Source organism: Puma concolor, chromosome D3, assembly GCF_028749965.1.
Source record: "Puma concolor isolate L17-30 chromosome D3, mPumCon1.1.hap2, whole genome shotgun sequence".
Taxonomy (NCBI): domain Eukaryota; kingdom Metazoa; phylum Chordata; class Mammalia; order Carnivora; family Felidae; genus Puma; species Puma concolor.
This window is the reverse complement of record NC_141678.1, coordinates 24,081,512-24,093,692: the sequence shown is the minus strand read 5'-3', so window position 1 is coordinate 24,093,692 and position 12,181 is coordinate 24,081,512. Positions and strand designations below refer to the sequence as shown.

The 12,181-nt window shown below is 39.7% G+C and overlaps 1 protein-coding gene across 5 annotated transcripts in view; it reads left to right on the top strand.

Annotated features, from left to right (window-relative positions):
- The window catches only part of HSCB (HscB mitochondrial iron-sulfur cluster cochaperone), a 31,223-nt gene that overhangs the window by 6,451 nt on the left and 12,591 nt on the right, over positions 1-12,181 (top strand). For 2 of the 5 annotated variants that reach the window (XM_025933477.2, XM_086682174.1), the window contains 2 exons: positions 688-735; positions 9,200-9,338. In XM_025933477.2, the coding sequence (XP_025789262.1) occupies positions 688-735; positions 9,200-9,291 (140 nt within the window). In that variant the 3' untranslated portion in view covers positions 9,292-9,338. Of the gene's footprint in view, positions 1-687; positions 736-9,199; positions 9,339-12,181 lie in introns of those variants that run through there. The other 3 variants (XR_015242370.1, XM_086682173.1, XM_086682172.1) reach the window with 2 other exon arrangements.

Genomic DNA, 12,181 nt, shown 5'->3' with positions numbered 1-12,181 from the left:
TCTCTTATGGTACAACATAATCTAAATGTTTCATTTTCCTGGGCGGCTGTAGAAGTTGCAAGAGATTGCTTGAAACACTGTAATGCCCTGCCCTAGGCAATCCTAGCTTGCTAATTTTCTCCTGCTTGAAATCTGGAAGATTCATACTACTTGATGGAGATAATCAAAGCATTTCCTTGTCCTGTTTATTTTATTTTTTATTTTTATGACTCTATAGCCATTTTACAAGACTTAGTGATTGCCCTTCAGACCTTTTTTTTTTTTATGTTTATTTATTTTTGAGAGAGAGAGAGGGACAGAGAAAGAGAGACAGAGGATCCCAAGAGGGCTCCATGCTGACAGCAAGGACCCTGATGTGGGGCTCGAACTCACAAACCGTGAGATCATGACCTGAGCTAGAATCTGCTGTTTAACCAGCTGAGCCACCTGGACGCCCCACCCCTCAGACCTTTCGTAAGTAGAAAAACATAATGTAACTAGGGTCAGCTGCACCAAACAGGAGCTGTCTTCATGGGACATGTGGAGACAGAGCTTATGAGGCCTTACCCTGGAATCTAAGCTCCCTGTTGTGTTGTGTTGTGTTGTGTTGTGTTGTGTTGTGTTGTGCTGTAGCCAGCTACAAAGTGTTACCCTGACATCATTAGTCTATTTGAATAGAAAAATTAAGATACTGATTTTCTCTTTCAGCTAAACAGAAGGAATTGAGTGCCAATGTGAGCAAAGCTTTTGAACAAGGTACTTTCTTCATTTCTTGACTTTCTTAAATATGAAAATAGATTGTAAGCACTGAGGTATAACTCTCCATTCAATAAGTAGCTATTATATATCCATCCTAGGATAGGTACATGAGGAGCTATAAAATATAGGCAAGCCTACATTTCTCCCTTCAAGGATTCACAGCCTTGCTAGAGAACCAAGTGGTATGCCAAAAAACAGTGATATGCCAGAGAAAGATTAGATGAAAGTGCTTCTATTCCCCTTTAGCAAGTGGGAGAAGTGAAGGTGAGGGTTGTAGGCTGAAGCCAACAGAGACAGATCCTGAGGGCAAGGCTGCACAATCAACATTTGGCAAAGCCTGCACACCCCTTTCTTCTGCAAAGCCCAGGAGGAGAAGCCCGTGGCAGAGCTGTGCCCAAATTACAAATATGGGCTATTCATCCTGGTCCCCATTGCTCCTGGTTCCCAGGTTGAAGAGATTGGGTCTTTTTCTAGCTATTTTGAAGCAAGAACAGTCTTTTTCTCCATCCCAGACTTATGCCAACCCTTAAATAACAAAATAATGGCCTTTTACCCTTTACCTGAGAGATCATTTGATTGTGGGAAGCAAAAGGCCACTCAAGCTAGCCCAGATCAAAAGGAGATTATTATAATGACTTGGGACTACTCCCAGAATCCAAAGAGAAAGTCCCTGTGATGATTATAGTACACAGTGTGATAAGAGCTCTTCTGGGGCAAAGCCTGGGGACCAGAAAGCAGTCTGGAACCAAAGCTGTGGTCACGGACTCAGTGCCTCTGGCAATTCCATTCCATCCTCTCCTCACTGTAAACCAGCCCCATCACCTTCCTCATTAGCGTGCAGTGCTCCAAAATGCCCTCCCCCACGGGATGACTCTTTAGTCCTCCTTGGTCTATTACCTTATAAGAACAAAGACTTTGACCATCTGATTAGAGTCCCCTAGACCCGTCTCTGGATTCCTGAGAGAGGGGATTTGATGGAGCCAGATGCCCATTCCAGTCCAGCTAGTGCTGAGGGCATAGGCTTATACAGGGTGCCGCCCAGTTTGCAGGGACTGTAGGAGCCCATTCGGAGGCATGGGCAGAGGGAAGGTCTCTAAAAAGATGTGAGAGAAAGCTAGATTAACAGCAGAAGAGTCTGGAACCTAGCCTGATACATCTGCCTGAAATCCATGAACCCAGCGCCCTGGCTAAGATGTTCACGTATTCCACCATCTCCTAGCACATGTTGGCAGATTTTTATGTTTTTTATTATGAAATATAATTTTTAAGAAGACTACACAATACGTAAGTACAATTTAAGGAATAAAAACAAAAACACTCACGTCCCTACCGCTCAGCTTAAGAAATAGAACATGCACAGAAGATATAAAATGGCCAATAAGCACATGGGAAGATGTGCAGCATCACTAATGATTAGGCAAATGGAAATCAAAACCACAGTGAGATACTACCTCATACTCATTAGGATGGCTATTAGAAAACCCAGAAAATGACAAGTATTGGTGAGGGTCTAGAGACATTGAAACCCTTGTGCACTAGTGAAGGGGATGTAATACAGTGCAGCCACCGTGGAAAACAGTACGGTATTTCCTCAAAAAGTTAAAAATAGAATTACCATACAATCCAGCAATTCCACTTCTTTTTTTTTTTTTTTTTTTTTAAGTTTATTTATTTGTTGGAGTGGGAGGAGAGAGAGGGAGAGAGAGAAATCCAAAGAAGGCTCTGCGCAGAGCCTGATGCGGGGGTCAGACTCACCAACTGTGAGATCATGACCTGAGCCGAAATCAAGAGTCAGAGGTTTAACTGACTGAGCCACCCAGGCACCCCCAGCAATTCCACTTCTGAGTTTACCCCTGAAGAATTGACTCAAAGAGATACTTGCATACTGTCAAAGATAAAGCCTTATACTAGTTAAAGTTGTAAGGATAGGTTTTGATCAGTAATAACTATCGCCATAGGGAAAAGAGTGCGGTGTGAACTGAACTCCAATTTGTACAGAGATGACTGAGCATTTTAAATTAAAGGGAGAATGAGGGAGTAGGGAGGGGGGTGAGTGTTGTCTCAGTAGAGTCTGGGAAATGAAAATTACAAAAATGGGAAGGTAGTGGGGGTTGGTCCATGTGAAACCGACCTGGGTTGCTAACTGGGGCTTAATTAGAGTGGGGCTCAGACACTAAGAGACAGGCCCTATTTTCTAGTGTTGGCTGCAACAAACAGTATGAAAGAGACAGCAAGAGACATTCTTCTTTCTCGGAACAATGGAAGTCCATTTCTCATTTGATCTCCCTTTGTTTATTAAGATCTAGCTGAACCATCTGTTGCTACTTGGTAGGAGAAGATATTTACTGCATGACATGAGCAGTCAGGCATTTAATGAGGAGCATCTCTATGGAAACAAAAAGAAAAACAAAGATTAATGGTGGGAGCAGACTATAAAGCCAGTTTCTGAGTCCAGAGGGTGGACAGTCACTTAAGACTCTAAACTCTTAAGCATCTTTACATGGTGGTATGAGGATGCCAGTGACAATCTGATAGATATCTTAGTTTATAGTTTGAATGCCAGTAGTGATGGCATAGACATCAATGTCACAGTCATGGCTACTTCCCAGAGCAGAGCATGGAAGACACAGGAGTTCTGGTGGATTTTCTGGGTAGCCCAAGTGGCAGCAATGGTTGCCCACACGTGATTTGTAGTGACAGGTTCTTTGATGTTTATATCAAGTTGTCTGGCATCAGCTTACAGGGCTTTTTCAGATCCTGGAGGAAAGGGCAACCACAAGACAAGCTGAGTCCCAATAAGGACCTGGGCAGTCAGGTTTTAGTTCCCAGTGATGCCAAGTCAGGAGAGAAGGAGAAAAATGGGAAACAGAAATTTGGAGAGTTGTAGGCAAATATTGAAGGAAACTAGGAGGATTAAGAATTTGCTAAGGGCTAAAAAAAAAAAAAAAAAAAAAAAAAAGAATTTGCTAAGGGCTGACAAAATGTGTAAGATGGCAGGAAGGATCCAGTTCGGTTTTCGGGAAGATAATAACCTCAGAGACAATGAGCAGAAATAGATTCTGGGTGTGACATACTTTTCCACTGTCATGAAATTTCTCTCTACAGTCACCCCCCTTTTTAATCAAATGTTATCAGTGGGGTGCCTGGGTGGCTCAGTCAGTTAAGGCTCCGACTCTTGATTTCAGCTCAGGTCATGATCTCAGGGTTTGTGAGTTCAACCCCCGCATTGGGCTCTGTGCTGGCAGCTCGGAGACTGCTTGGGATTCTCTCTCTCCCTCTTTCTCTGCCCCTCCCCCCCCCAAATAAATTTAAAAACTTAAAAAAAAAGGTTATCAAAGTAAGAATAGTTTTGTTTGCAAAATAATTTTAGTTTCATTAAAGTTGGCCTAATTATTAACATGAGTGAAATGAGAATGGTAATCAACCATACAGTTAAGTTTCCTTTATGGAACCTTTTATAAGGAATCTCAGATTGGACTTTAAAAAGCCTCTTAATGCTAGGAATTCAAGTGAAGAATTCACTGTCAGACATCACCTGCACTACCTATGGACTCGGGTGAATTCCTCTTTTCTCGAGGTTTCCCAAAACATCCTAAATTTCCTGGGCCTATTGGGAAATGACCTACTTTACTCACGTGTAAGGCTGGGAACCCTATAAGCCAGGTGCCAGCCCAGTTCTTTCCTAGAGGGCTTTGTAAGCTTTGGCTCCATAAAGTCAACCTTACCTCCTTAAAATTGTCCATTCTGTCTGATTTTATGCATCATTTTCAAATGTGACATTCCTATCAAAGCTTTGGTCATAAAACCAATGTTTTAAATTATGTTCTATTCTATTGACTATCTTCCTGAGCCTAGCAAATAGATATAGTGCCATGAAAATAATAGTGTCTTTCTCTTATGGACTTATTTTGCTATGCATTATACTCTCTAGTTCCATCCATGTTGTTGCATATGGCAAGATTTCATTCTTTTTTTATGGCTGAAAATATCCCATTGTGTATATGTATATACCACTTATCTACCCATTCATCAGTAGTGGACACTCGGGCTGTTTCCTTAATTTGGCTATTGTAGACAATGCTGCTATAAACATCAGGGCACATGTCTCCCTTCGAATTAGTATTTTTGTATTCTTTGGGTTAATACCTTGTAGTGTGCAGTTGCTGGGTCATAAGGTGGTTCTATTTTTAACTTTTTGAAGAAACTCCATCCTGTTTCCCAGAGTGGCTGTACCAGTTTGCATTTAAGAAACAAAACAAATGAGAAGTGCCTGGGTGGCTCAGTCAGTTAAGCATCTGACTTCAGCTCAGGTCATGATCTCATGGTTCATGAGTCTGAACCCTGCATTGGACTCTCCGCTGTAAGAGCAGAGCCCACTTGGGATCCTCTGTCCCAATCTTTCTCTGCCCCTCCACCGCTCGCACATGTGTGTGTGTGTGTGGTGGTGGGAGGGGGGCAGTTATGTGCACTCTCTTAGAAATAAATAAATGTTAAGATTTTTTTTTAATAAATGAAACAAATGATTATATGGGAAAAAAAGAGGAAGACAAACCAAGAAACACACTTCTAACTATAGAGAACAAACTGATGGTTACCAGAGGGAAGGTGGGTGAGGGGATGGGTTAAGTAGGTGACTGGGATTAAGGAGATGAGCATTGGGTGTTGTATTTAAGTGCTGAATCACTAAATTGTATACCTGAAACTAATATGACACGTTATGTTAGCTAACTGGAATTTAAGTAAAAACTTAAATAAATACATAAATATTTTTTAAATGTTTGTTTGTTTGTTTATTTATTTATTTATTTATTTTTGAGAGGGAGCACACACACAAGCAGGGAAGGAGCAGACAGAAAGGGACACAGAGAATCCCAAGCAGGCTTGATGCCAGCACAGAGCTCACTGCAGGGTTCTAACCCATGAGCCATGAGATCATGACCTGAGCCAATATCAAGAATCGGTGCTCAATCAACTGAGCCCCTAAATATTTTTTTAAAAACAAGACTAAAACTTCCTGTATCGTTAAGTCATAAACCCATACGCTTTTTTGGTTTTGTTTTTATTATATATGTATGTATGTATGTATGTATGTATTTTAAAGAGAGAGAGCACAGGTGGGGAGAGAGACAGAGAGAGAGAATCTTAAGCAGGCTGCACCATCAGTATGGAGCCCAACACAGGGCTTGATCCCGTGACCCTGGGATCACGACCTGAGCCAAAATCAAGACTTTTTCTTTAGAGTTTTGAAAATCCTAACTTCATTTATCATTTTAGTCTCAGGGTTATTTAAGCAATGCCATCAGAAGGCTATACCTCAGGAGTACCTGGTACAATCTTTTTTCAAGGGTCTCTGAGACAGGCCCTTTTTGTTAACTACAGTAGTCTGCCATGTCGCTGGTCGTAAGAGCTTGTAGGAAAGCATCAGCGTAAAGCAACAACTCTCTGGATAGCAGAAGACTTAAAGTGACTACGGTTAAAGACCTGATGAAAGATCATTGTAAAAATACTACGGTTGACAAGGAACTGTGGTTGTTTCTGTAACACAGCACATTTTGAAATAATAACTAGGCTGATCACAATATGCAAGAACCTATTATAGATAGAGCATTGACAAATTTCTGGGAACTTTATAAGATTTCTGAAATAATAGCATTCTACCCATACAAATATAACCTCCAGAAAGTTAAGTATCTCTTCTTTGACAATGCTTCCCATGTAATATAATTTCATCAAATAAACCTAATTAGTTTAACATCTCTCCTTTTAGAAGGTGAGAGAACAAATCCTTTGAGGTTCTCCAGGGACCCTCAGAAAATTCAAACTTAGTTTTAGGTCAGGAAGACTTTATTTAGAATTTGATTTTGGGAAGTTGTCTGAAGTGTCGAATGCTTTAAATATTTTAGGATCATAGGTCATTGTGAAACAATACTTAGTTATCCACTTAACAATGTGATGATAAAATATTTCAAAGGCAAATACAAGCGGTAACATGAAAAATAAAGAACCTTAGCTCCAAATAGGGAGAAGACTCTTCTCTGAAGCAGTGAAGGACATGATAAAGACAACATGAAGCACAGGAAGTTACTTTGATAAGACACACAATGTGTTTCCTAGGCAGATTACTCAAAAGGTTAAGAAAAATATTTTGCAGTCTTTTATTAAGAGCAGACCAATGACCCAAGAAACTTTGTCATTTTAACAGAACGAAAACCAAACTCTGGTTTTCTATCAGTGCGCTATTGACGTTAAAGTTCATTTCAAGGGGCGCCTGGCTGGCTCAGTCAGTGAAGTGTGTGACTCTTGATCTTAGGGGTATGAGTTTGAGCCCACATTAGGTGTAGAGATTACTTGAGAAAAATAAAATCTTAAAAAAAAGTAAAACTAAAAAACTGAAATTCATTTCAAAAATATGTATAAATCCACTTAATCTTAACCAGCTTTGACCTCACAACATAAAATTCCTTTTCCACAAATGCTCTACAACTTTCAATACCCATTCATATTTTGTTGTATTCCTTCCTTCCTTCACATTCTACTTTAGGACAAAATTACTCCTTTATCTCAACAGAAACATATTCTTCATTCTTCGTGTACTTTTCACATAAAAACATATCCTACGTTTCTTCCAATCTTTGTACCCTGAAGTTGTAGTCATATTTTTTTATATATTGATTATAAATTTTAACCATTAGTAAGCTTTATTTTACTAGGAAGTAGAAAATTGAGAACTATAATATGCCAGTATTCTGTAGTAGTAAGCAAATTTATGACTATACCATCTCATAAGATGTAGAGGTATATATGCTTCCTATAATACATTTTTTTTTTTAATATGGCAAGAACATGTTTATTAAGAGACTCAAAATCCTTGGCCTCCCTGGACCATATAAAAATAAATAGCCAATGGACACCTAGGTGGCTCAGTCAGTAAAGCATCCAACTCTTGATTTCCACTCAGGTCATGGGACTGAGCCCCAAGTTGGGCCCTGCACTGGCAGCATGGAGCCTGCTTGGAATTCTCTCTCCCCCCCTCTCTGCCCCACCCCAGCTCACACACTCTCTCTCTCTCTCTCTCTCTCTCTCAAAGTAAATAAACATTTAAATATATATATAAATAAATAAATAGGCAAAAATATATAAATTTCGGGGTATCCGGGTGGCTCAGTCAGTTAAGCGTCCGACTCTTGATTTCAGCTCAGGTCATGATCTCACGGTTTCGTGAGTTCGAGCCCGGTATAGGCTCTGTGCTGACAGCAGGGAGCCTGCTTTAGATTCTGCCCCTCCCCTCTTTCTCTCTAAAATAAAGTAACTTAAAAAAAAAAAAGTATATAACTTAAACTTTTGCTTAATAGTAAATGTTTTAGTAGTGCCTGTGTGGCTCATACAGTTAAGCATCATTCTTCAGCTCAGGTCACGATCTCAGCCCCGTGCCATCAGGCAGGGTGAGTTCAAGCCCCACACATCAGGCTCTCTGCTGTCAGCGCAGAGCCCACTTGGGATCTTCTGTCCCCCTCTCTCTGCCCCTCCTCCGCTCTCTCTCTCTCTCTAAACAGTAAGTAAACATTTAAAAAATAGTAAATGTTTTAGCACTTTATCTTATTTAGAAGTTATTTAGATATTTCATGAATATCCATTATTTAACTTAGTTTACTTAGCAAGACTAAGGTTTCAAGTTGCCAGGAAGATTTTGGACATGATTTTTAGGCAGCATATTATAAAACATAATTTTTGTTGGGATAAATAAAGTTTGTCAGAATGATTTAATTTGAGTAATATCAGATTTACCATCTCTAGAATCTTAAACATCTAGTTAAATATAATATTAGGTTATTTGACCAGTAAGTCCAAATAGAATGAAAATGTATGTTTGCATTATATTTAATGTTAGCAACTCTATAAACATGCCTATTTTATTAAACCCAACAATATCAAGTTAGTCTTATTTACCAAAGATTTATACAAATTACGTGGCAATGAAAAATATTTGAGTTGGCTCCTATAATTCTGGAAGTTTTAGAAGACTTCGTTTACATGAGAACTTATTTCTAAGCCAGTTAAGATACAACTCCTTTAAGGGATTTGATAAATTAATTTGGTAATCCCATCTGGAGATAGAGAAATATCATTCATATATATACATATATGAATATGTATATGTGTATGTATCATATATATATGTGTATATATACATATGTGTATGTGTGTATATGTATATCATTCATATATATACATATATGAATATATGTGTATGTATCATATATATGTGTGTATATATACATATGTGTATATGTGTATATGTATATATACATATGTGTATATGTGTATATATATACATATATACAGATAGTTCAGTTTTCATTTTTAAATTTTATCTGTAAGTCAGACTGGCTACCTTGGTCAACAGAGTTGGTTTATTCTTGTTTGAAATGAAGCCTCACATTAATGTCTCTGTTTATTTCAGATGATTTTGAAAAAGCCAAGGAAATTTTAACAAAGATGAGATACTTTTCAAATGTAGAAGAAAAGATCAAGTTAAAGAAGATACCTCTCTAATGATTACTAGTTTAAAAGTTTTAAAAATAAAGTTCTTATATATTTCTTTTCTGGCTTCTGCTAATTGAGACTAGAGATGCTTTGACCGCTTATAGCATCTTAGTTAAACCCGTGGCTCAAACATCACGGGATGTCGAAGTTTGTCATGAGAGGAAACAGTGTAGCCAGAGCTTGGGTGGTCCATTCTTTGTGTGATATTTAATACAGCATGCTCCCCCTCTAGGCCAGTAAGTGAGGAGGTGGGGATGTGGCCAGCTTGAGGCCCTGGAAAAGGGGTTGGCAAGTTTTTACTACAAAGGGCCAGATAGCAAATACTTTAGGCCCTGTGGCCCATACTGCCTCTGTTGTAAGTACTCAACTCTGTCATTGTAGCTTTTTGTCTACAAAACAGGCAGGGGACTAGATTTGGTCCAGGCTTTCCCAACGTCCACCCTACAACCACATCTTCTTTCTAATTAGTAGTGCCCTTGTTACCACAAACTGCATTCAGTTTGGTAACCATGCAGAGGTGCCTAAGAATCTCTCAGGCCTACATTTCAGAATGTAGATAATATTTATTACCAGTTAGTCTGGTATTTAACACCAACCCCATTTCCAGCTTCACCTTGGTGGGGTTGGAGCAGTTTTAATTTCTTTCTGGACAGTTGACACTCTCTTTTCTATTCCCCCACTCCTCTAATCCACCCGAAGAACAACTCCTGCTTACTCTTTTGGATCTTTGGAAATTCAGATTAAGTTCTTGATTCATTTCTAGAAGGAAAAAAATGTCCCCCCTTTTTTTAAGTCTCTGGATTAAGGAAGATTAAAATAGAAAATTCTGCTTAAAAAATTCCAAGAACTGAATGGGTGGCTCAGTCATTTAAGCATCCAACTTTTGATTTTGGCTCAGGTCATGATCCCAGGGTCATGGGATCAAGCCCCACATCGGGCTCTGCACCGAGCCTGGAGCCTGCTTAAGATTTTCTCTCTTTCCCTCTGCCCTTGTCCCCCACTGGTGTGCGCTCTCTCTCTCTCTCTCTCTCTCTCTCTCTCTCTCTTTCTCTGTCTCTCTCTCTCTCAAATAAAAATAATAATAAATAAACAGAAAGAAATTCCAAGATGGGTGCCTGGCTGGCTCAGTCGGAGGGACTTGTGACTCAATCTCAAGAGCTGTGAGTTTGAGGCCCACATTGGGTGTAGAGATTACTAAAAAATCAATAAACTTGAAAGAAAGGAAAGGAGAGGAGGGGAAGGGAGGGGAGGAAGGAAGGAAGGAATCTAAAGAAATGACAACTCTTGGAGAGAATTATTTGTTTATAATTGAAAAGTGAGAACCAAGGTTTAACTCCTAGAGTTTAAAACTGCGGCTCTTTGGGGCACCTGGGTGGCTCAGTCAGTTGAGTGTCCGACTTCAGCTCAGGTCATGATCTTTGGATTCATGAGTTCGAGCCCTGCATCAGGCTCTGTGCCGACAGCTCAGAGCCTGGAGCCTGCTTCAGATTCTGTGTCCCCCTCTCTCTGCTCCTCCCCCCACTCATGCTCTGTCTCTCAAAGATAAATAAACGTTAAAAGAATTTTAAAAATTTTTTTAAAAACTGTGACTCCTTTGCATCCTCCCTCATCCTTGTCTAAGAAATTTACATCTCATGAATCCTAATCCTGTTATACTGAGTTTGTTAACATTTTAGGATTTATGGATCTTCTGAAGGCAAATTAACCACAGCAGCTGTCTGGCTTAATGGTATTTAGGAATATCAGCACAATCACCAACTCTCACATTTTACGAGGAGAATGAGTTATTTGTCTAAAAACACACAGGGAGTCTTTAAGTAAACAATTACAATGCAAGCAAATGTCCTGATTAAATTGGGTGCTTCTGCAAAGGAATAGGAGATGAAAGCAGTGCTTGAAGTACTTCTGCAGACAGTCTTCATTCCTCCTTCAGAACAATGACCAGAACCAACACAATCTGACCACAAAAAGAGATCAGATAAACGTCTTTGGAGGAATTTCAAAGAAACTTTTCCCCTACCTGTTGCCATTAGCTGGGAAGCTCACTATGCCTCCCGGTAAAACTACTTCTGATTTAAGGGATAAAAAAAAAAAAAATTATTTCTGAGTCTGGGATTACTTTTTTTTGTTTTTCCTTCACTCTTTCAAATTCTTTCCCTGTTAGTGTAAAGTCTAAGTTTAGTGGGACTTCTAAATCCAGGAACCTTTGCATGTATTCCCTAACAAAGCCCTTATGGGGAAGTATACTTCCTGGCATCTGCAAGGTTAGTAGCCCTATTTGGATTAAAGGGGTTTTTTTTTTTTTTTTTTAGTTTTTTTAATGTTTGTTTATATTTGAGAAAGAGAGAGAGAGAGTGCAAGCGGGAGAGGGGCTGAGAGAAGGAGACAGAATCTGAAGCAGGCTCCATCCAGGCTCTGAGCTGTCAGCACAGAGCCTGAAGCGGGGCTCCACCTCACGGACCACGAGATAATGACCTGAGCCAAAGTCAGATGCTTAACTGACTGAGCAACCCAGGCACCCCTCTTTTTTTTTTTTTAAGTTAAGTAATCTCTACACCCAATGTGGAGCTGGAACTCACAACCCCAAGATCAGGAGTCACATACTCTTCAGACTAAGCCAGCCAGGTACCAAGTGAAACAAATTAAGCACTCACCTCCCTCCCCACATTATTCCCAATATAGAAAAAATTTATCAGAACAATAAGAGGTTTTGATTAATTTGTGATTATTTCTTCTCCAACTCTGCTGTTCAGACAGGCCCAGTCTTGTGGATTGGATGGGTCCCCCCAAAAATTTACATGGTGAAGCCCTAACCCCCAGTGTGGCTATACTCAGAGAGGTACCTCCAAGGCATTAAGGTTAAATGAGGTCATAAGGGTAAGGCTGTCATCAGACAGGA